Consider the following 24365-nt stretch of genomic DNA (forward strand, 5'->3'; position numbering starts at 1 on the left):
CACCATTCCAACATCTTTTTTTTTTCCTATTAAAGCTTTTCTATTTTTCTTTTTCTACTAAAGTTTTCAAAACATATGCATATTTTCAAATTTTTTCTCTTTGACAATTCCACCTGAGCAACACTAGCATCTGTTACTTTCCCCACCGTCCCTGAGTTTCCCCAACTTGGGCAGACCATTGGCCAGCCACTGATCCAGGTTTGGGCATTGGTAGGAGGGCTATTGCTGATTTTTCATATTTCTATCTATCCTGTAGGTATTAGTATTATGTAAGGGAAAAGTTCCAGTCTTGGAATCACATGACTGTCATGTTTGAGTCCCAGCCTCATCACTTATGCTATAACTTATTATCTCAGTGACTGGACAAATGACAACTTTTTGGAGACTCGGCTTCCTCTGCGAAATCACAGGGTTGCTTAAGATGGCCTCTAAAATTGCTTCCAATTCAGGTCATTGATCCAATCATCTTTCCTTAACATGTTACATGAATAGAAGTTTTTATGAGGAGTTAGGGTACTTGCTTTAGCATAAACTGCTGAAAGAGAAGCTTTCCTTAGCAAACAGTCTCATTTAAATAGTTAATATCGGCTAGAATAATTTCTTCTGTTGCTTTTTTATCCCTGAACCAGACTGTAGATCCTGCTAGCCAGGAACATTCTAGAAGTCAGGAGGATCTGAGTTCAGATTTGATCTCATATTTAACACTTCTTAGATGTATGAACCTGGGCAAGTCACTTAACCTCAAATGCCTCAGCAAAAAATAAAAATTTTAAATAGTATTTTGTTTTTTCAAATACATGTAAGAATAGTTTTCAACATTTATCTTTGCAAAACCTTGTGTTCCAAATTTCTCTCCCTCTCCTGACCTCTTCCCCTTCTCCAAGATAGGAAGCAATCTGAAATGTGTTTAAACATGTACAATTCTTCTAAACATATTTCCATACTCGTCATGCTGCACACACACACACACAAATGAGATCAAAAGAGAAAAAAAGCAAACATGCAACAACAATAAAAATAAAATACTATGCTTTAATCCTTAGTCTCTAGTTTTCTTTCTAGATGTGGCACTTTCCTTCACAAGTCTATAAAAATTGCTTTTAATCCTCATTATTGAAAAGGTAAACATTCTCTTAAATGCTAAGACAAGGAACTTTTATCAGATCTTTTTTCCCTTTCCCTAATTGATTTATGTAGGATGTATTTCTCATATCTTCTGCCTGTCTTCCCCAAACTATTCTATCTATCCTAACACTTCTACTTTTTTAAATGAAAGATGAAAGCAAAATGGCAACATTCCAATTGTATTCATGTAACAGCATTCTTATTAGAGCATCAGAATTTGGATAGAAACATGATTTGAGCCTATTCTATGCCTGTATTTCCAGGCATGGGGTGAATGAATTTATTAGACCTGGTCATGTGTTCTAGAGTAAGGGCTAATTCCATAATCTTGAGGAAGACAGGATCAAGGTGAAGTAATGACCAAAACTAAAGGACCCCATAATATATTAAAAAGAAGGCTGACAGTTCCAATAATCTTATGATGAAGAGAGCCATCTACACCCAGAGATAGGGCTGTGGGAATTGAATGTGGATCACAACACAGCATTTTCACTCCTTTTGTAAACGTTTGCTTGCATTTTATTTTCTTTCTCATTTCTTCCCTTTTTATCTGATTTTTCTTGTGCAGCAAAATAATTGTATAAATATGTATACATATATTGGATTTGACATACATTTTAACATGTTTAGCATATATTGGATTACCTGCCATCTGGGGGAGGGAATAGGGGAAAGGAAGGAAAATTTGGAATACAAGATTTTGCAAGGGTCAATATTGAAAAATTATCCATCATAAGTTTTGAAAATAAAAAGCTTTAATAAAAAAAAAAAAGAGGCTGAATTTGGATTGAAAAATGTAGGCAATTTACTACTTGTGTGATCTGGGTTCTGAGCTTTAGTTTCCTCAGCCCTAAAATTATGAGATTAGGCAAAATGAAGGTTCTTAGACCCTAAACTTTTTTTTAATATATTTTGATAACTTTTCACATAAATTGATTTCCTTTGTAACCCTTGAAATTTTTTCCATTGGAAAACATTAGTAAAAGAACCGGAGTGGATCATAAACAAACAAACAAAAAAGATTAAGAACCCTTGGACTAGGCAATTTCTAAGGATCCTCCAATCTGAATCCCATGATCCAAAATGGGAAGATAGTATGCTCCAAGGTTCAGAGTAGCCCTACTATCATAACCAAACTGTTTTTCTTTCTCTCTTCCCCAACTTCCCGCCCGCCCCCCCATCTCCCAAATCAGAGTTATTCTAGACTTCAGAATGTGTTTATGGATCCTATTTAACATTCGATTTTTAAAAAATTTCAGTTCAGAATTCTCTCTATCCTGCCCTTCCCCCACTCACTGAGAAGGCAAGAGCCATGACATCAATTATATATGTGAAGTCATAGAAACTATTTTCATGTTGCAAAAGAAATGAAAAATAAGTAGGAAAAAGTATGCTTTGATCTGCATTCATTCTCCATCAGTTCTTTCTCTGGAGGTGGGTAGCATGTTTCATTATAAGTCCTTCAGAATTGTCTGGGATCGTTGTATTGCTGAGAACAGCTAAGTCATTGACAACTGATCATCACACAATATTGCCGATAACACGAACAATTATCTAGTTCTGCTCACATCACTTTGCAACAGTTCATGTCTTCCCAGGCCCAAACTGTGCTTTAAAATATTTATTATAACTCTAGCCAGAAATATCTCTAGAGCCCCTGCTTCCAGGAATTTTTTTTTTCTTTTTTAATTTTCTATAGATTCTCTTAAAAATTGCCGTGTCCCATTGACTCCTCCCTAAACCCCTACAGAACATTCCTTGTAAATTAATAGAGTAGAGCAAAATAAATCAGCACGCTGTCTGAAAACTGCACTCTGAAAATTCACGCCTCAATTTCGGCCCCGAAATCACTTTTTTAACCCCGAGACGGGGGTGGGGGTGGGGAGGTTGGTACTCAATTACTAGTCGCTTTATCACCCAGTTTTGACATCCTGAGCATAGATTACTGAACGCTCTCTCCTAGCATCTATTTCTTCAAGTTTCTATAGCCAGCACCCTATAATCAAGTTGGGGTATCTCCCAATCCCTCTCCGCAAAAAGGATGGGAACCAGCGTCACTAGTTCACAACGTATGGCTTGGGAAGGGGGAGGAGGACGAGGAGGAAGAAACTGGCGTCGGCAGTACCCATGCGCACCGTGAACCTCTTGGCTCTTCCCTACTCCAGTTTCGTCACGCACGTTTCGTCCGCAGCCGCTGTTGGGGGCGGGTACAGCTAAAATCTAGAGGTGGCTCTCGCGAGATCTGAGATAATACTTGAACGCCTGAAACGAGACTTTTGTTCTTTTCCCGGCTTGTGACTAGAAGGCAGCCATGAGGTAAGCGTCTCTTGCCTGCGAGTTGTACTTTCATCGGCGTCCATCCAGTCCCCAGTTAGATCAATTTTAGCCAAGACTCCGGCGAGGGGACCGGGAAAGATGCAATCCAGCCTTTCCGCTGGCTCTTTCCAGCCCTCATGGCTAGGCCGGATGACATATAGGCCCTGAGGCCCCCGGTGGTGCCGGGGCGGTTAGCGAGGGCTAGGCCCTGGCTGTGCAGCGAGGCCTAGGGAAGGAACGTTCCCGGGAGTGCGCTGGCCCCGCTTCCCCTCCGGCCGGCGGAGAATGGCGTCCACGTGGCACGGTCGCCGGAAGCCTTCCGGGCCGGCCTGGACAAAGCTCGGGACGCCTTCACAGGGACCCCTCAAAGTTTCTTGCCCCGACCTGGTGGTAGTTCTCCCTCCTTCCAGCGCATAAAGTGCGGCAGTTTCTTGTGGTCCAGTTCTCTCTGGCCGCCGAATTACAGCGCCATTTCCTCATTGGTTTATGTGGCAGGTTTTACGCTTCACGTGTGAAATTTTGACCGCCAAGCCTATCTGGGGCGGATGTTCACATTTTTTGGTTGTCTTTGTAATTGCTTGGTCCTTAATTGTTGGTGCCCAGCCCCGGCAGGGCTGGAACGTAAGCTCCATTAAGGTTATGGTCACAGCGTTCTAGACAAAATGGGCTTAATAAGTGTGTGTTGCAATGGTGAAGGCCTGGCTCAGTGTTACGGGGGGCTTGGAAACGTGCGCCTCGTTAAACTACTCTTCTCTTTGGCCCTGCAGCAGCAAAGTCTCTCGCGACACTCTGTACGAAGCTGTGCGGGAAGTCCTGCATGGGAACCAGCGCAAGCGCAGAAAGTAAATAACTTGCGTTTTGGCTTCTGTCAGAGGGGGTGGGTGGGTGGGCTGTACGGTGGGGTAGGACGGTCCCTTATTTCGGTTTCTTCCTGTAAAATGGGGGTGACGATACCGGATACTAACCCAAAGTTATTGGGAGGATAAATGTGCCTGTCACATTGAGTGTTGTGCAAACGCTAGTTGCCTTATTCTCTGGGGTTTGTGAAGGATATAAGCACTGACCCGACTTTTGTTCACATTCTCAAGGTTTTTGGAAACGGTGGAGCTGCAGATCAGTTTGAAGAATTATGATCCCCAAAAGGACAAACGTTTCTCTGGCACCGTCAGGTTGGCACCGTTTTGACTTCACCCAGCCCTCAGTCTGTTCCCTGTCTCCCTTCAGTTTCTCGGCGATTAAAGAGAAAGGGGAGTCATGTGCAGCACTGATGTGCCAGGGTAGTTCAGACCCCCTGCTGCAGGCAGGTGAGGCTGAACGGACCCCTACCCTGGGTCTTAAAACATGAGGGGAGGCGAGGGGAGGCCTTGGCCAAACCTGCCGGCTAGTTTGAGAAGCCAGACTAGCTGTTGGTGAATGTGAATTCAGAGCTGGGTAAGGCTTCCTTGGCCACGGTCCCAGGCTTCTCCTTGTCTTAATGCTTAGGGATACCCATGGTCTGTCCTTTGTCACTTTCAGGCTCAAATCCACACCCCGACCTAAATTTTCTGTGTGTGTTCTGGGAGACCAACAGCACTGTGATGAAGCCAAGGCCGTGGAAATCCCTCACATGGATATTGAGGCTCTGAAGAAGCTGAATAAGAACAAGAAATTGGTCAAGAAGCTGGGTGTGTGAAATGGGCATCTTGGAAGTCAGGACAGTCTGGAAAGGGGGAAGAGGAGGTGGTTACTTGGTAGTGCTGCCAGGGGAGAGATAGGATAGGTATTATGGGGGGGGCAGGGTTTGGTGTGGGTATAAATATAAAATGTAGATAGTATGGTATGTTATATGTCAAAAGTAGAATTGAAAGATGTGGGTTAGAATCTTGATTTGGATTTCCTAACTGTTTTTCAACTAGTTTTCTTCCACTTGTAATCTTAGGCAGTCTCTTTCCTTTTCTTGGGTGGTCAGGCTTGTTGGTCCTTATAAATCTAAATCTCTTCCCCATCTATGGGATTCATAGCGTTTCGTGGGGATTATTGCGTGTTGTGCTGATAAATTAATGGTTATCCAAAATCCTTGGCTTTTTCAATAGCTAAAAAGTATGATGCCTTTTTGGCCTCTGAGTCCTTGATCAAGCAAATCCCTCGAATCCTGGGCCCTGGTCTGAACAAAGCTGGCAAGTTTCCATCTCTTCTCACCCACAATGAAAATATGGTGGCAAAGGTCGATGAGGTTAAATCTACCATCAAGTTTCAGATGAAGAAGGTGAGGGGGAAGTGTAGTCTGGGTACCTTTGTCTTAGTCAAGGATGATTTTTTTCCCTCTCCTTTAGAAATAAAATTGGGGGAGACCAGTAAATACTTAATAAGCTTCAAGCTCCGAGAACAAAGGCAAAAGCTAATGCCCCTTTTTGGGAGCTTTCCTTTCCCTAAAGGGGAGAGAGGGGTGCATTTTCAGAAGAGCCAGATGTATCGACTGAATGATTTTTGGAGTGTTGATTGTTAAACTTGCTGAAAGAACTCTCTGAACCTTAAAGGAAGAGTGAGGAGCTTTCCAGTCTTAAGGCAGAATGCCATGAACAGAGCCCTTCAGTTGGGCCTGTGATTAGTTTGGAGTACTGGGAAGAATTGGCCTGAAAAGTAGGATTGAAGCAGGGCCCATTGATTAGGATGGGAGTGGGTGCTTAGAGAAAGCCTGCTGAAGCCCAGGTGAGATTAAAGTTGTGATCCACTCTAGCTGTTGCTATACAGGTAACAACAGCTATTCTAAATAATTAGTGAGAACTAGGATTCAGGTAGTTATTTCCCTTTTTACGTACTCTTCTAGAGCTTGGAAGCAGCCTTAGTTCTTGAGTTTTGAGTAGTTGAGTCCTCCTCATGTGTCATCTGTGATTTCCCCAATAGTAGATTTACTGATTTCACCAACTGGCCCTGGTTCTCTGCCTTAGGTGCTGTGTCTGGCAGTGGCTGTCGGCCACGTGAAGATGACAGATGATGAACTCGTCTACAACATTCACCTGGCTGTCAATTTCCTGGTTTCTTTGCTAAAGAAAAATTGGCAAAATGTGAGGGCATTGTATATCAAGAGCACCATGGGCAAGCCCCAGCGTCTGTATTAAATCAACATGGTGTTAATAAATGGCAGAAGCTACTAATGAATGTTTTGCATCCTGTATTCTGTGGTTGCATGTTGATGGAGGTTGGGTGAGGGTTGGGGAGAGACCACAGTGGCTTCATGTCAGCTTGGGAATGTTGCCATTTTTCATGGCAGCCCTCCTATTGTTGAAATCTTTTGGTAGGATGAAAGTTGTCATGTTTCAGGGAAGTATCCTCTCCTAAGGTTTTTATAATTGAATATTTTTTCATCTGCTTCTGTGATGCCCATATATTGCTCTTTTGGATGATCCTCACCCACTAGATTTTGTTAAATACAATATATTTGTACATATTTATACAGTTATCTTGTTGCACAAGAAAGATTGGATTTAGAAAGAAGGTAAAAATAGCCTGAGAAGAAAAAACAAAAATGCAAGCAAACAATAACAGAAAGAGTGGAACTATTAATGTTGTGTTCCAAACTCATTTCCCAGTGTTCTTTCCCTGGGTGTAGTTGGTTCTGTTCATTACAGAGCAATTGATTCCAAGACTTGTTACTACTTGTTACCATGACAACTATCATGGGATACTCTTAAATTTGGGAACTAGGTGGAAAAGGTAATTGCAGGACCTCAATCTACCTACATGGCTACAGATAGTCCCCAGGAGCCAGAAAGGGACAAAAAATGTACTTTGGCCTTTGTTTAATAAGTGGTCAGACTAGGAAAGCTCAGGGCCAGCCATATAAATTTTAAGCCTCTTCAAACAAGTGAAGGAGTAAAATCCCTAAAGAAATCTTAAACCTACAAAGATCCTTGTCCCTTTTGCCCCCCAAGTCAAGACCTCTTTACCTTTGGGATTAGCTCCCAGTTGGTTTCAAGGCACTCTTCCAATCTAACCCTGAATCTACTAAAATAATTGAGGCATTACTTGATCTGTGACATTTTAGAAACTTGAACAAAATACATGTTCACTTGCAATTTTCCCTTTTCTGTGCCTATAAAATCTTGTACTTAGCTATTGTGGTCAAAATCTAATAAATCGCTTAATTCCACATAACCTTGTGGGCTTCCTATAGGTATAATTAACCATTATTGATTTAACCAGTCATTTAGTTTACAAATAAAGCATTTGTATGAATATCTCATGTAAGCCTCAATCTTTCCAAGGGAAAAGGTAGAAATGTAAAGGACAACTAATACTGAGCAACTAATTAAGCAGAACTGGGATCTGAATGTAGCACTTCACATTTTATTTTCCAATGAAATATTAAATACCTATCTTACACTTTGAAAGTGATGGCTCAGGGGCAGCTAGGTAGTTCAGTGGATAGAGCACCAGCTCTGAAGTGGGGAGGAACGGAATTCAAATCTGGCCTCAGACACTTGACACTTCCTAGCTGTGTGACCCTGGGCAAGTCACTTAACCCCAATTGCCTGAGGGAAAACAGTGATGGTTCAAATTTGGAATTACCCCCAAAGGGCTATCAAACTGCATATCCTTTGATCCAACAGTGTTTCTACTGGTTTTATATCCCAAAGATCTTAAAGGAGGGAAAGGGACTCACCCACATGTGCAAAAATGTTTGTGGCAGCCCTGTTTGTAGTGGCCAGAAACTAGAAATTGAGAGGATACCCACACAATTGGAGAATGGCTGAATAAATTATGGTATATGAATGTTAGGGAATACTATTCTATAAGAAACGACCAGCATGATGATTTCAGAGAGGACTGGAGAGACATGATCCGATGCTAAGGGAAATGAACAGAACCATGGCAACATTCTGATGTTCTTGTCTCTTCAACAATGAGATGATTCAAGCCTATTCTGATAGGCTTGTGATGGAGAGAGCCATCTATACCCAGAGAGAGGTCTGTGAGAACTGAGTGTATCACAACATAGCACTTTCACTCTTTCTGTTGTTTGAATTTTTTTTTTCCTTTTTGATCTGATTTTTCTTATGCAGCAAGATAATTATAAAGATGTATGCATATGTTGTATTTAACATTTTTATTATGTTTAACATCGGATTACTTGCCATCTGGTGGAGGGGTGGGGAAAAGGGGGGAGAATTGGAACACATGCTTTTGCAAGGGTCGAAGTTGAAAATTTATCCATGCATATGTTTTGAAAATAAAAAGTTTTCATTTAAAAAAAAAAAGTGATGGCTCAGTAGATAAGAGTTATTTATAACAGATTTGACTGGCCAATGAGGCAGTTATATAGAGCTGGTTTCCGAGTTAGGATGGTGCAGTTTCTAACTTTGTTACATACTTGGCTGTGTAATTCTGGGCAAGTCCCTTAATTTCATAGTTTCTAAGCAACTCTCCAAAACTCTTAGGTTGCAGGTAGTTACTGATAAGCATTGGCCTAGGAAATTTTCTCACTAGAGAGTTCCCTCTTTTAATGAAATCACAAGTTTAGGCCAATAAAATGCAAAGTATAAACTTTGATAAACTTATAATGATAAATTATGCATTTATTAAATGCCTGTTACATGCTAAGCCTTGTGGTAGGAACTTTATAAATATTTCATTTAATTTAAAGAAATGATTAGGGGAAAGTGGACAATGTTGGACTTGAATTATGTGACCAACCTGAGCAAATGGCTTATAATCTAAATTGGTAGGAGTCCCCTACATGGATACAATCACAAATCCTTTCTTCAGGTGTATACAAGTCTCTGTTTTAGATGCTGGGTGAAGCAGAAGTGGGGAAGGTGTGCCTATGACCAGCTGGTTGAAATGAATAGTGCCAAAAGTTGATGCCCCAGTGACCCCTGGCAGGACCTACTGCTCCTCCTCCATACTAACTTCCCTAGCAGAGAAAAGAAGTACATACCCTTAGTGGCTTTTTGAAATAAATATAGTTTACCTCCCAGTGACTCCAATCAAGTATCTGCTTCATTAACTCTGATAAATACAGCATCTAAATCATACACTTTTTTTTTTTCAGGGTAAAGTTGTAGATTAATCCATTTCCTCAGTCCAAAACCAAAAATATAAATCCTCATGGAAAAAAGCTACATTCTATTCAATGCAATTTCACTCCATCAATTGACAGGGAAGTGTTTATTAAGTATGTGGAGTATAAGTATTACTAAGTATTAATTATGGGGACAAACCACTCCAATACCTTTGCTAAGAAAACCCTCTATGGAATCATGAAGAGCTAAATACTGTACTGAGCACTTTTCAAATGTCTCATTTCACCTTGAAAAAGATGGGCTAGAGTGAGAGGGTCCTCCAGTGGGCATGGATGCTGCCTTTAGTTCAGATCTCACTTCCTTAGCTTGAGATCTTATGCTAAGCCCTGGGGACACAAGGAGGGAAATATCCCTTCTGTGGAGTTTATAATCTAATGGGGTTGAAGTGAAGAAGGGTGGGACACAGAATATGTACAATGATGTAAAATGAGATTCAATTAACATTGAATGAAAAAAGCTAGACAGTCCCTGCTGTCTGGAAGCTTATATCCTAATGGGAGAGAACATCTGAAAGGTTTCAACTGCCAGTCTGGCGAGAAAGTCCCGTGTTTCCTTAGGGGAAAGTGCCAAATGATGATACCTCTTTTTTCATATCATTTCCACTGATAATCCTATCAGTTTCTGGCACGGAACCACTGGACAATGCCAAGGACTTTGGGTGGTAAAAGCTTCTTTTTTCGGGTCTTCTATGGTTGTGGCTGCAGCTGCACTTCAGAAACAGCTGCTGGGCCACATCCGCACAATGGTTGTCTCACACACAGACACAGGGCTGGAATCCTGGTTATTCCAATGCTTTTGTAGGGATCAGGGCCTTGAGCATCTCTACAATGGTCTTAAATGGAGAAGTCAGGTTTGATGTGACCAACATACTTATTTAATTATTTTCGGTCTTGCCAATTTTTCATGACTCCATTTGGGGTTTTCTTGGCAAAGATACTGGAGCGGTTTGTCATTTCCTCTCCAGCTCATTTTACAGATGAGGAAACTGAGGCAGAGTGAAGTGACTTGCCTAGGGTCACACAGCTATGAACTTAGGTCTTAGGATGCCCTTATATTCTCTAATACAGAGAAACAGAATTTTTAAAAATTAAATTGAATTAAATAGAACTGTTTAATTCTTATTTGAAGTCTGTTTTCTCTATCAAGGAAAATAATCTTCGTACTGGAGAAGACAGAAAAAAAATGGCTGATGGAAAGTTTTTGCCTTGGATATATAGGGGTATGGTAAGAATCTTTGGTAACTGCCCTTTATGTAGCTGGGCGACACAGTGGATAGAGTACCGGACCTGGCATTGGGAAGCCTATGTTCAAATTTTACCTCAGACACTTACTGGCTGTTTGACTTTAGTCAGGTCACTTAATCACTATTTATCTCAGATTCTTCACCTGTAAAATAGGAATGATAATAGCACCTACCCCTCAAGATTGTTGAGAGGGTCATATGAGATAATATTTTGTAAAGTTCTTAGTCCATATACTATATAAGTGCTAGCTTATTGTTGTTGATTAAAATTATTTGGAGAACCACCAAGCCTTGCCTCCAAGTCTTTACTATGCAGAATAAAAGCAACCAGGACAAAAAAAAAGTCCTTGAGAGCAACCCATAGGAGGAACTGAGCACATGGCAGCTATTTTTCAGCAGAGAGATGAAATGGTTCCACTTAGTCCCAGAGGGCAGAACCAGGGGCTCTGAATGGAAGGTGAGTGCAGGTAAACAGATTTTACAGCTAAGGAAAATCATGTAGATCATCTCCAAAGGTGTGTCTGGGCTGTGATCTGCTCAGGAAGGGAGTAGCGCTATCTCACTTTAAAAATCCTAGTTTCTGGGAGTAGGGAAGTAATCTTGAGATTTTATGCTAAGCCCTGGGGATACAAGGAGGGAAATAAAACTCTGTGGAGTTTATAATCTAATGGAATTGAAGCGAAGAAGGGTGGGACACAGAATATGTCAGATACACCAGGAAGTGTGATAGGAGGTAGAATATAATAAAGAACAAAGGAGAGAGAATTTAAAGAGGGATTTTTAAGGGAGAGATCCTTGGGAATGGCGGAAGGAGGATGGTGAGAGATCAGGGAAGACTTCATGCAACTTGAAAGAAGATAGTTTTTGTCAGCATTTAGCTCCAGATTTTGTGCATGGTAAGGAGGAATTTTTAGTGTTATTACACCGAACAGGCACAGCAGAGGAAAGAATATGCTCCAGGCTCTTGGGGAAACTTATATGACTGCAAAAGAGCATGAGAGGCCAGGAGGAGATGGGGAAATCATTAGTGGACTAGTTTGATGAAAATATAGAATGTGTGAAGAAGGGTAAAGTGAAATCCAGTTGACAAAGCAAGGTGGAACCAGATTCTCAGCTTAAGACTTTTTAATGTGTGAGACAGATCTTTTTAATGGAAGAGATAGAGAATTAGACTTGGTATCAGAATGATATGAATTTTAATCCTGCCTCAAATACTTATTAGTTATATGACTCTGGGAAAGACATTTCACCTCTCTGGACTTCAGTTTCCTCACCTGTAAAATGAGGGGCCTTTTCAACAATGAGATGAACCAAATCAGTTCCAATAGAGCAGTAATGAACTGAACCAGCTACACCCAGGGAAAGAACTCTGGGAGATGACTATGAACCATTACATAGAATTCTCAATCTCTCTATTTTTGTCCGCCTGCATTTTTGATTTCCTTCACAGGCTAATTGTACACTCTTTCAAAGTCCGATTCTTTTTGTGCAGCAAAATAACTGTTTGGACATGTATATATATATAGTAGTTAACTTATACTTTAACATATTTAACATGGATTGGTCTACCTGCCGTCTGGGGGAGGGGGTTGAGGAAAGGAGGGGAAAAGTTGGAACAAAAGGATTTGCAATTGTCAATGCTGAAAAATTACCTATGCATATATCTTGTAAATAAAAAGCTATAATAATAAAAAAAATAAAATGAGGGGATTGGATATGATGATCCCTAATGCTCCATCTGTGGTCCTTATGACGTTTTTAAGATTTAAAAGCTTCACATTTTAATAAATTCGTTTTTGAAGATTTGATAAACACCATCTTTCTTATGATGAATAGATTTTTTTCCTTTTCTTGTGCTTTATCCAGATATCATTTCTAATTGCCACAGTACAAACCTGGTATATTGAAAAGAATTCCTGTACTCAATCAATCCACATTTATGGAGTCCAAAAAGAGGCCAAAGAAAGTCCCTGCCCTTAAGGAATTTACAATTTAATGAGGGAGATTTGCAAATAAGTACACACAGAGCTAGGCATATATGGGATAAATAGGAGATAATTAACCGAGGGGAGGTGCAAAATTTACTGGGGTTAGGGAAGGCTTCCTTTACAAAGTGGGATTTTATTTGGAATTTAAGGAAATCCAAGAAGTCAATAGACAGAGAAGAGAAAGGAGAGTGCTCCAGGCAAAGGGGACAACCAGGGAGAAGGCTTGGAATTGAGAAATGGAAATCTTGTTTATGGAACAATGTCAATTGTTCAATTGGCCAATGTCAATGAATCACCCATCAATGAATCAAAGAGTATATGCTGAAGAATAAGCTATAAGAAAAATAGAAAGATAAGAGGGGACTAGGTTATGAAAGGCTTTGAATGCTAAACAGAACACTTTGTATTTGATTCTGGAGGCAATAGAAAGCTACTGGAGTTTACTGAATTGGGAGTGATTTTCCAAAAACTTGTACTAACCCCAGGAATTCTGTTACTGATGTTCAAACTCACGAGTAACAATTCCTCATTGGTAATATGTTTCAGCCTGTCTCTGCCCAACATATCCCTCTCCCTTGGCTTTTGCATGATCCTCAATTTTAATTCTTTGGAGACTGACATTACATGCTTACAGACATGTAGCATTACCAGAATATAGATATTAATAAAATGATCCTTTGTTTCTGGGAGAAGCTGGTGGTCATTAAAAATATTCTACTATAATTTCCTCTTTTTCTAAAATCTTTACTCTTACCAATCAATCAGCAAGCATTTATTAAGCCCTTACTATGTTCTAATAATTATGCTAAATGCTGGGGATATAAAGAAAAAGTAAAAACATTTTCTGCCCTCACAGGCCTTATGTTTCATTGGGAAAGATAATATGCACTGAAATAAACTTATGCCCAGATGAATTTCCCTGATATAAACATCTTTCTTTTCTGGGAAATAATATCAAAAGATAATTACTTCTATTTATTTATTTATTGTTTGTTTGTTTTATTAGCTTTGAGCCCCCAGCCAGTGACATTTTAGATAAAACAATTTAGAGTTAGATCTATGTCTACCTCTTCTCTGAGGATATTTTTCTCCCTCAGTAGCTTGCTCCCTATTCTATTGTCACTATTAGTACAGCCCCAACTCACAATTTCCAATGGTTACCATTGTTTATTAAAAACAAAGCAGACATTTAAAACAAAGAAAGGTAAACAAACTTTCCCTTAAGCCCAGAGGAACTGCTTTGGGGTCTGTAACCTAGGGGCTTCGGTTCTATTGCTTTTGTCCAGTTTACCTTGTGACCACTTAGGCCTGACTCTTTTCTTTCTTTTTTTTCCATTTGTTTTTCTTTGTTTTCTTTGTTTTTAATACACATTGCTTTATGAATCAAGTTGGGAAGAAAAATCAGAGCAAAAGGGAAAAAGCCATAGGACAGATTAAAAAAAAGAACAGAAAAAAGAAGTGAATTTAGCATGTGTTGATTTACATTCAGTCTCCTAAATATTTTTGGGGGGAAAGTTGAGGGTTTTTTTTTGGCAATTAGAGTTAAGTGACTTGCCCAGGGTCACACAGCTAGGACGTGTTAAGTTTCTGAGGTCCAAATTTGAACCATCACTGCTGGTGCTCTATCCACTGAACCTTCTAGCTGCCCCTGACCCTTCTCTTTGTGACAATTTCCTCTGCCTGTGCTTCTGCCCACTTAGATCCCTGTGGCTTCTTACAACCATTCTTCCTCTAGTTCTATGCTCCTGATCGTCCTATTAGGAGCTGAGTCTATCTTATAGATTCATTGAACTGACTCTTAAAGATCATGTTGAGAGGTGTGACCCATCATTCTTCATCTTACCTTTGTAATTCATTGGAGGCACTAATTTTATCTCACAGAATGGCTGGTTTAGACATCTCTTATACATTAAAACCTCATCTTATGGTACTGCATCAGCTGAGCTGCGGAATGGATTCATACTCTTCTTCCCATATAGAAACAAGATTGGGTGTACAAATATATGAGGTGGGGTGGGACACAGAATGTGTCAGTACGTCAGGAAGTATAATAGGAGATAAAATATAATAAGGGCAAAGGAGAGATGTAGACAAAATGCTCTGGGAGAATTTGAAGAGGGAGAGATCCCTGGGGATACAGATAAACATACACATATTTACCTATCCATTTATCCTTCTATCTATCAAGACAAAGAGAGCAAGGAAAAGAGGGAGGAGGAGGAAAGGAAAGAAGGAAGGGGAGAGAGAAGGATCCAACAGCCGGAAGGGAAGTGAGTTTGGGAACTGATTCTTCATGTGGTAAAGAGAAGGATAGTACAGTACATCTGGAGCAGAGTGATAACCCAGAAAGTAGTGAGTGGAAGACGGATTGGAGGTCATAATGGAGATATTAATCAGGCCACTTTCTTATTTTTTATATTTTCATTTTTTTTTTTTGAGTTTTGAATTCTCTCCCTCACTTAAGCCCCTCCCCAGTTATTGAAAAGACAAGTAATGTGATACCCATTATACATGTGAAGTCATGCAAAACATAGTTCCATATTAGCCAAGGTATAAAAAAAAGCAAGAAAAATAAAATGAAAAAAAAAAAAAACTTCAATCTGCACTAAATGCTAGAGACAAAGAAAGGCAAAAACCAAATAGTCTTGATAAGGTCTAGATATGGGGTACCTAAATGAAATTAGGGTTTAATGGAGGTCTAGTGGCAGGTTCGGGGTACAGGGAGTCAAATAGAGCGCCCTTGCAACCCGATTGGATTCGGCGCAAGATAGGGAGTTAAATAAGGTCTAGAAGAGGCATGAGTCCCCAATAAAAGCATTTATTGGCCCCAAAAGCTAGATTGATAAAAGAGGTTTGTTATGGGGTTCGGAAGTAAGGTTAAAGTATAGTTAGGAAATAGATGAAGGTAGAGATGAGAAGGGCACCAGACACAGAGTCCCAGCGGACAGAGATCCCCGGCATGCCAGGGTAAGGCAGACATGTTTGGAACCTCTGCAAAAAGAGGATTCTAGCTTAACTCTTTTATAATGAGAGATTTAGCTAAAGGGGCCTGTGGGTGGAGTCCCAAGTTGGCTCAGATCCGGGTGGGGCTGAGACAGGTCTGGATCTTCTATTGGAATTCAAAGGCACCAGGATTTGTGAATCAAAAGGTCCTGGATTGATAATGCATCAACTAGGAGGGGTTGGGAATCAGAAAGAATTATAATAATCAATTCTTAAAGGGACCACACCCGCATCATTCTCTGCTCTTGAATTTACAAAAGTTAAAATTAGTCACTTCATTGATCAGAGTTCTAGTCTTCCAATGCTGTTTTCCTTTTTATTATTATGATTGATTATTATAATGCTATATTATTATGATATTTTTATCATTTTGATTATTTGATATATTTATCATTTAAGTTGTTCTTTGAGTTCTACTTCCTTCATTCTATATCTGTTATGTAAGCCTTCCTGAATTATGCAATAGTATCTATCATGTTAACATGCCATAATTTGTGAAGAGGGTTGCTGCTACCTAAAAATGCTACTATAAATATTTTTGTAATTGATGGACTTCTCCCATCTGTCTTTGACCTTCACTGACCCTATGTCTAACAATGATATTGCTAGGTCAAAGGATATGTACAGTTCAATATATATTATTTATTTTTAAGCAAAATAAGTTATTTTCATTGTTTTCTATATTTTTATTTTTAAGAAAAATTTTCATTTTTAAGTTACATTTATTTTTAAGTAAAATTCTATATTCTTTTCAAGAACCACAGGATCATAATGACCATAGTTCTACTAGTGTACTTATACCATTTCTCCAAACCCATTTTTCTGCTTCTTTTCAACTTTAGACCCAGTTCATTATCCATGTACTATATATATATATATATTTTTTTTTTTTTTTTTGATTAGGTGAAAGATGATATTCTTTGCTTAGTACCTAGCCTTAATCACTAAATGGATGTAACCTCAGTAAAACTGAAATCTGTTGAAGACCTTCCTCTTTATTTATTTAGTTATTTATTTATTTTTAAATTTTTGTATTTTTTTAAACTTTTTGTTGACAGAACCCATGCCAGGATAATTTTATACAGCATTATCCCTTGCATTCACTTCTGTTCTGATTTTTCCCCTCTCTCCCTATACCCCCTTCCCCAGATGGCAAGCAGTCCTTTACATGTTAAATATGTCACAGTATATCCTAGGTACAATATATGTTTGCAGAAACGAACAGTTCTCTTGTTGCACAGGAAGAATTGGATTCAGAAGGTATAAATAACCCGGGAAGAAAAACAAAAATACAAGCAGTTTATATTCATTTCCCAGTGTTCTTTCTTTGAGTGTAGCTGCTTCTGGAAGACCTTCCTTAAAAAGACCAATATCTCCCATTGCATTCAGAGCCACCTCTAATCATCCTGATCATCTGGCTACTGGCTCTGGAGGGAAAAATGAGGCAGGTGACTTTGCCCAGTCCTCCTCACTTAAATCCAATTCACTTGCTTGTCATGGAATCACCTCCCTGATGTCAGGGTCCTGTTCAAGAATGAAGGACAAACAACAACTATCAAAAGTATTGTAAGCTTATTGTAATGTTCATCCAAATGCATAGCATAGGTTTTTCATATTTAGATTGTTAAGTCAAAAATTTTTTGAGTGATCATGATCTTATTTAAGAGACTGCTGCAAGTTGGGAGGGCTTGCTGCAATTACCTCAATGTCAGCAGTAAATATTGAAATCCATAGGCCCTCACTATCTATAAATGCAGAATCCCTGGATATCCTCCATGATAGTGGCACATTGAGCTGGACCTAAAGTTGAAAAGGAGAAAAATGGATTTGGGGAAATTGTGTCCTACACTGGTAGAGCTGTGATCGTTGTGATACAATGCTTCTTGAAAATAAAATTACTTCAAAATGAAAAAGATACTTAAAAATATAACATTTTACTTAAAAAATAACTTATTTTACTTAAAAATAAATAATAAAATTTAAAAAGTTGCCTCTGGTAAACAAGTGTCTCCTTATTTTATACCTTAGTTGGTACACATACATAGGGGATATGAATTTTTTCTTGGGTACTTTTATTCATGATTTCCACCCCAATAACTAATTGTCTTTTTTTAATTTGAATTTCATTTTATTTTCAGTTCTAAATCTTCTATCTCCTTTCTTTCCCATCCTTTGATGGGATAAGATAAAACAAAATCTGATACAAATTTTCATAGTCATCCTATACAAATTATCTCATTAGTCATACACAAAAGAAAAGAAAGAAAATATGTTTCAATCTGAACTGAGTCCATCAGCTTTCTGTCTCAAGGTGGATAGTATGTTTTGTTAGTCCTTTGGATTTATATTTGGCCATTTAATTGATCTCAGTAGCTAAATAAATGTTTCATTTGGCGTGTAAGCTTCAGTCTGCTGTTTTTGCCACCTGGGCCAATTCATCCCTTTTTAGGCATTCTGGGAGCTCTCCCTCCTTGGGAGCTCACTGCATTGCTTCTGGACCGAATTTGAACCCTCCATTAACTTTAGGTCTACTGGAACTTGTAACTCAAGTTACTCAAGTAACTCAAGGCCCAAGAGATGCCCCAGTTTCAGCCTTCCTAGCAGCAGGGTACAAACTTTCCGCTCCACAAGGCATCTCGTGCATCTCACGCCACTTAAATGCATCTCACCCATGAATATGTTAAGATTTTGCATTATATCGATCGATGTCACAACATCATACTAGAGTATAAATTTCTTGAGGGCAGGAACTGTTATGCTTTTCAGCTCGGTTTCCCCAGCACCTGGGCTCAGGACTCTGTGCCTGCACATATTCCTTGCTTGTTGAATGTGTGCTGTTTGCTTTTGAAGATACTTGGCTAAAATGATCTTTTCTAATGATTATAACTTGAAAAATCCTCATCTTGGATGTGGAGAGAGAAGAATCCTTGAAAGATGATGGGGAAAGAAGGAAGAGGTCCAGAGAGGAAAGAAAGTGGCAAGTGGGAGAGAAATGAAAGGTGTATGCGGGGGAGTGGTCGATTATATTAGAAATCAATTTGGGGAGCAGCTAGTGACACAGTGGATAGACTGTCAGGAGGACCTGATTCAAATTCAGCCTCAGACACTTAACTAGTTGTCTGACCTTGGGCAAGTCAAAAAGAAATCAACTTAGGCAATTTTTGGCTATAGACCTGGAAGTAAAACTTGAGGAAGGTCCTCAGGAACTGTCTGCAGTTGGCGGAGCATTGATAGAATTGATCCCTAGGACAGGCAGAAAAGGGCACTGATAGAGATCAGTTTAGCTTCATGGTCCCACCCTCTGCAGAGGTCCCCCCTTCCCTTGGATGGCCCTACCTTGATGTGTCCAGCCAAGAAATCCAAGTTATGTCAAACCCCTGAGATTAAATTTCCTCTATAAATCTGTCCATGGTTCACACCATCTTTGCTGAATCCCTCTTGGGGTTATGGCTTACCACTCTGTCTCATGGTGTCTTTCCCTTCCCCTTCCCCTTCCCTCCTCTTATACACTTTGTGTCTCCTCTCATCTTTCACCATGCCTTCTTATAGCTAAATAAGTCTTTTAGGACATTAACTAAATCCCTTTTAGGGTCTGGCCTGCCACCAGGAAAGCCCCAACCTCACGGGGTGTTCCTTTTTCTCCTGGTTATCCACTAGGGAACTTGACTTTTCCATCATTAATTAAAATCCCTTTCCTTGCTATGTGCTCTCCCAACTTTATTTCATATTTATCACTTCTGGTGTTTCTTGTATCTCTTCATTTTGCTGTAGCCTCTTCTAAATAAACCTATCTTTTGCTATACATTTGAAAGTCCTCTAGTATTGACAATCCCTGAACTGTTCTGGGACCTATTCACTGTAGGCCCCAAAGATTCTTTGATTTCGAGAACATTAGCTCTTAGGAACCTGTTTAAGATCATCTAATTCAACCGCCTCTTTGTAAAGAGGAGAACAGAGGCCCAGGAAGGGCAAATGTCTGGTTGAAGGTCACACAATAAACAAGTAGTAGACCCATGACTAGAATCCAGTGCTTCTGACTCCTTCCTCAGTTATTTTCCCAAGAATTTCACTCTTGCGAAATGTGAAATTTCACTCAGAGAAAAATGCAATACAACCACTTTTTTTTAAAAGCCTTTGTTTTCCATTCCAGGGTAATGGAAAGGGAAAAATATGAAACTTAGTTCAAGTTGAGGTAAGTCATTTTCATTCTGTTTCCCTATCCATAAATATTGGAAATAATAATCCCTATTTCACACTAAAAACATGAATTTCAGTAAAATAGTGGATATATTGGAACCTTTTATTTTTAATTTTATAGATTTGTGATTTTATTGGTTCAGGAAACTCCCTTCACTAATGCAAATGTGCAACTCCTTGGCAGTTTATACATAGCCTTAGAGACCTGAGGTATTTGAGAGGTTAGGTGACATCTTCAGGGTCACACAGCTAGAATGTGACAGAGCTTTTCCTACTCAAAGGCTGACTACTATGCAAAGATGCTTCTTGTAACCATAAAACCTAAATTTCATAGATCTGGAGTTGGAGGCCTTAGAGTTCTCATGGGCAATCGACAAGCATTTATTGTAAGTCAACTAAGTGTCAGACACTGTGGTAGGTATTGGGGATATACAAAGACAAAAATGAAACTGCCCTTGCCCTCAAGGAATTTATCTAGGGAGGAAGAAGACAAAATATATTTGTGTATAAGTATATACAAAATACATATAATTAATTTAGAAAGGAGGGCACTTAGGAGCTTGAGGAAATCAAAGAAGGCTTCATGTAAGAGGTGGCATTGCAGCTGAATCTAAAAAGGAAACAATGGATTTTTAGAGGCAGGAGTAAGAAAGGGGTGCATTTCAATGTATTGAAACAGCCCCCTCTTTATGACGAAATTGAGACTCAAGGCCACATGGTTAATAGAGCCAGGATTCTGGTTCCCTACTTGCTCCATCACTACTGCTATGTAGAGCTGAGGTTTGAATTTGGGTTCTGTGAATTCTAAGATTAACACTTCCTCCCAGGCCTCCTAAGGCTAATCTAATGCATCCTTCCCTCATCCCGGTTCATCAAAGTAAGCCTTAGAATCCCATCTCACCTCATGGCTCTTCCCCAACCGAAGGAAATGCCCAGGGACTAATAGGGAGTGGGATCAGTGGACTGAGCCACAGCCTCTTCTGGTGTGGGAGCTTGCCAAAGGCTTTTTAGAAACTTAACTTTGGGACATTCTCAGGTCTTAGCTCTTCCACACACTTATCGTCTCCAAGAATGACAAACAACACACAGTAGTCTAGGTCATAGCTCAGGAGGGACCCAAGAGGTCAGCTAGTCCAAAGTCCTCATTGAGTGGATGAAACTCAGGCCAAAGTCACCCAGGTATAGTAAGATTATGAGGTAGAATTCAAACCTGGGTCCTAATGCCAGAACCTGTGCTGTCCTACTGAATAATGAATAATGCTCTCCTACTGAATAATTCGCCTTATCTAATAGGGATTCATGTCCCCCCAGTCCATCTCTTCACTCTACAGAGGCCTGACCTCTCTTGTCCCCTAAGAACTACAATTGGAGATGAAAATTGAGAGATTGGTGAGTATATAGAATACCCTAGATTCAGGGTAGCATTGGGGTGGAATGGGGGGCAGATGACAGGCCACAAAGCTGACCCACAAGCAAATAACTTTAATTTTTTTCCAAGCAGGAGCTCGGCCTCATGAGGACCACTGTCCTGCCACACGCCTTGGATATGATACAACCCATCACAGCTGGATTAAAAAAATACACAAAAATATATATATATATATAATATATAATATACATTACAAAACTGGATATGGGGAGAGGGAGGGAAGGGTGTAGGGTGGCCTGAGCAATTTGTAATCCATGAAGGGCCTGGGGGAAGCTCAGGGGGAGGGGCACACCTTGGGAAGGGGTGACATGGGTGGGAGAGAAGGGGAACAGTACTTCATATGAAACTCATAAATAATCAAAGGCTTTTGTTACCTCCTCCAAGCTGGTGTCAGGGAAAAGGCCAGTGGGGAGTGGCTCTTTGGGGCTATGGGCATACCAGGAAGAGAGAAGGAAAGTTAACCTTCATTCCCAGAGATGGGCCTGAGGATTGGTCCCCACCAAAAGCCCTAAGAGAGAAAATGGGGTCAACCCACATCTCCATCTATTTCTTTTAGAGATCTCCACCAAACCAGAAATATAAATGTGAGAAGCTAAGGGATAGGAATCTGGAAGGTGGGGTTCTGAGCTTATCCCTAAAGAGATGGGGCCCTTCAGTTATCCCCTATGCTCCAGCTGTGTCTGATTCTCCAGCTGCCTGCCCAGTCCTATGCCATAAGGCCAAAGGCCCTCAGCACATTGTCTCCCCACTCCCAACATCCTTAGCCTTAAGAGCAGGCCTCCCACTCGCTAAGGGAAGTCCAGACTGAAATCTCTGAGAGCAAGATAGTCTTATTGTTTTTTTTTTTTTTCTCTAGAGTAGGCACTTAATTTAGGGCTGTTAAATTGATTTTCAAGTTTGGTAGGAGTAAGAAGGGAATAGTATTGGGTGGGAGTTGGTTCCCCCTGCCAGCACCAGAGAGAGAATTAGGTAAAATTCCTGGGAGAAGAGGTGTGGTGAAAACACCAACAGGCTACATTCAAGGCAGATGGTAGCAAGAAGAGCTAGGTTGCTGGGGGGCTCTTTAGGCCAGATCTAGGAGCACCTTTAGAAAGGTATGGCCACTGTAGGAAATGTGTATGTGTGGTGTGCTTTTGTGAGGTATTTTGTGGGGAAGGAGGCTGTATATATTTGGGGAGTGGGATCTGGGGGTAGTTGTGGTTGTGAAAGTTGAGGCTAGGGCTGGTCTTCCCATGACCACCTTAGGGAAGGGGGAAAACATTCAGAATCAGGGTTTCTAGATCCTTCTGGAAGGTGGCACAGCTCATGATTGCTATTTTTCTCCAAACATTTGGAATGGACGCTGACCCTCTTCTCTTCCATGTACCAAATTATAGGGGTTCAGGCTCTGGTCTCAAGGACCCCCTTACTACTGTTGGTGGGGGACTCTCAGCCCACTCACCCAGGATTAAGTAACTATGATTGATTATTCCCACCTCCAACTTCCTTAGGTTCACAAAACTTGCCTCAACATATGAGTCTTGGTTCTTTGGTGTGGTTCCACAGCTCCACATCAAACCATGTGCAAACCCTCGCTCATCTCCTGGAACCCTCAGGGCATCACATATTGGAGCAACTCCATGCTCCCTGCTGGTACCCAGCTACACAGTGACCCCATCTCCACTCTTACATAGAACTGGCTTTGAGAATGCAGTGCTACCACAGCCAGCTGACCTTCCTGGTGACTGCCCCTACTTGGATCAATCCCTCCCCCCCCCCCCTTTATTCCCTGCCCCCTCAAGATTCCCACTCTCTACTCTTAGGTCTCTGCTTCCTCATTCCACTCTCAGCCATCTCCTCTTCCACTTTCTGTCTTTTCACTCACCCCTCTTTCCCAGTTTCATTCTTAGTCGAATGTTATCTACTTCCTAAGTCCATTCCTTCCCCACTTCAGCTGACTGCCTCTAGGGCTGTGGTCTTTCCATCATACCCCTTCTCTTGGGGATGGGCGTGGGAGGGTATCTCGCTTTCTGGGAGCCATCTCTTAATTCTTTTTTGACCTTAACTGAGTCTGTCCTAGCCCACCCTTGGACCAGAGCCTGCTTCTCAAGAGAACTTAAAGGAATTTTTTTTGGTCCTCTTTCCATTCTAGAGAGGCCCCCATTGCCCCAAATCTAGGTCAGCCACAGCCCGTCTTGAACTGGATAATGGTGAAGAGAGGAAGATGGGAAAGGAAAAGGACAGTTTTGGTGTGAAAGGGGGCTGGCTGCCCCACTGCCTGAGGCTAGTCTGTCTTCTTCAATAATTAAAGCATAGACCACAGTAGAGTGGAGTGTATATAGGGGTGGACTTATCCTGGGCCTGGGACCTGGTCAGCAGGTGGGTAGAAGGTTAAGGGGCATATCCTAGACCAAGGCCCCCAGGTCAGGAGGTAGGGATGAGGAGGGAAGACACATCTTGGGCCCGGGCCCTGGGCAGGCAGGTGGTAGTTGAATCAAGAAAGGAGACCCTAGTCCTTGATCAGCTTATAGACATGATGCTGGGCCCCGTGCTCGCTGGTGGAGACTTCGAAGACAAAGGCAATAACCAGCAGTGTCTCCTGGGAGTCTCGACTCGTCACTACCTGGAAGGCAAGAGAGAAAAGAACAAGTCAGGAAGAAATGCAACATGCAACATGAAAGGAGCCCCAGGTCCTCAGGACTTGGGTTTTTTCCAAGTTCTGCTACTGATTTTCTGGGTAACATTGAACAAATCACTTCATTTTTTGGGGGGGACAGGGGGGAGAATCTGCTTTTTCCTCTGGGAAATGGGGAAGGAAAGAAGGAACCAAGAATTTATTTACATGCCTACTATGTGTCAAGCATTTTATAAATATCTCATTTGATCCTCACTCTGGGAGATTTGCATCATTATTATGTCCAATTTATAGATGAAGAAACTGAGATAGAGTGACTAGTATCTGAGGCTGGGTTTTTCTGACTCCACGTCTAGAGCCAACTAACTGCCCGGATGGAACACAGGGA

The 24365-nt window shown here is 40.7% G+C and overlaps 2 protein-coding genes and 1 long non-coding RNA gene across 4 annotated transcripts in view; 2 read left to right on the top strand and 1 right to left on the bottom strand.

The window, feature by feature from the left end:
• Nucleotides 1–3376: 3376 nt before the first annotated feature.
• RPL10A (ribosomal protein L10a) lies at nt 3377–6579 on the top strand. Its single transcript, XM_051996469.1, has 6 exons — nt 3377–3441; nt 4209–4283; nt 4530–4610; nt 4957–5105; nt 5514–5686; nt 6369–6579. Exons 1-6 carry the CDS (start codon nt 3437–3439, stop codon nt 6537–6539), a joined length of 654 nt encoding a protein of 217 aa, XP_051852429.1. The 5' UTR covers nt 3377–3436; the 3' UTR covers nt 6540–6579.
• Nucleotides 6580–19885: 13306 nt separating this feature from the next.
• LOC127561194 (uncharacterized) lies at nt 19886–21780 on the top strand. Of its 2 annotated transcripts, XR_007953480.1 has the most exons (3): nt 19886–19929; nt 21228–21323; nt 21433–21780. It is a non-coding gene; the product is annotated as an uncharacterized LOC127561194 (long non-coding RNA). The 2 variants fall into 2 exon arrangements; XR_007953479.1 differs by lacking the exon at nt 19886–19929 and having other exon boundaries at nt 19956–21323.
• Nucleotides 21524–24365, bottom strand: part of TEAD3 (TEA domain transcription factor 3) — a 31600-nt gene continuing 28758 nt past the window's right edge. The window contains exon 13 of the mRNA XM_051996479.1: nt 21524–23965. Within this exon, the coding sequence (XP_051852439.1) occupies nt 23852–23965 (114 nt within the window). The 3' untranslated portion in view covers nt 21524–23851. The remainder of the gene's footprint in view (nt 23966–24365) is intronic.

The sequence above is a fragment of the Antechinus flavipes genome, chromosome 4 (genome assembly GCF_016432865.1).
Source record: "Antechinus flavipes isolate AdamAnt ecotype Samford, QLD, Australia chromosome 4, AdamAnt_v2, whole genome shotgun sequence".
Classification (NCBI taxonomy): Eukaryota; Metazoa; Chordata; class Mammalia; order Dasyuromorphia; family Dasyuridae; genus Antechinus; species Antechinus flavipes.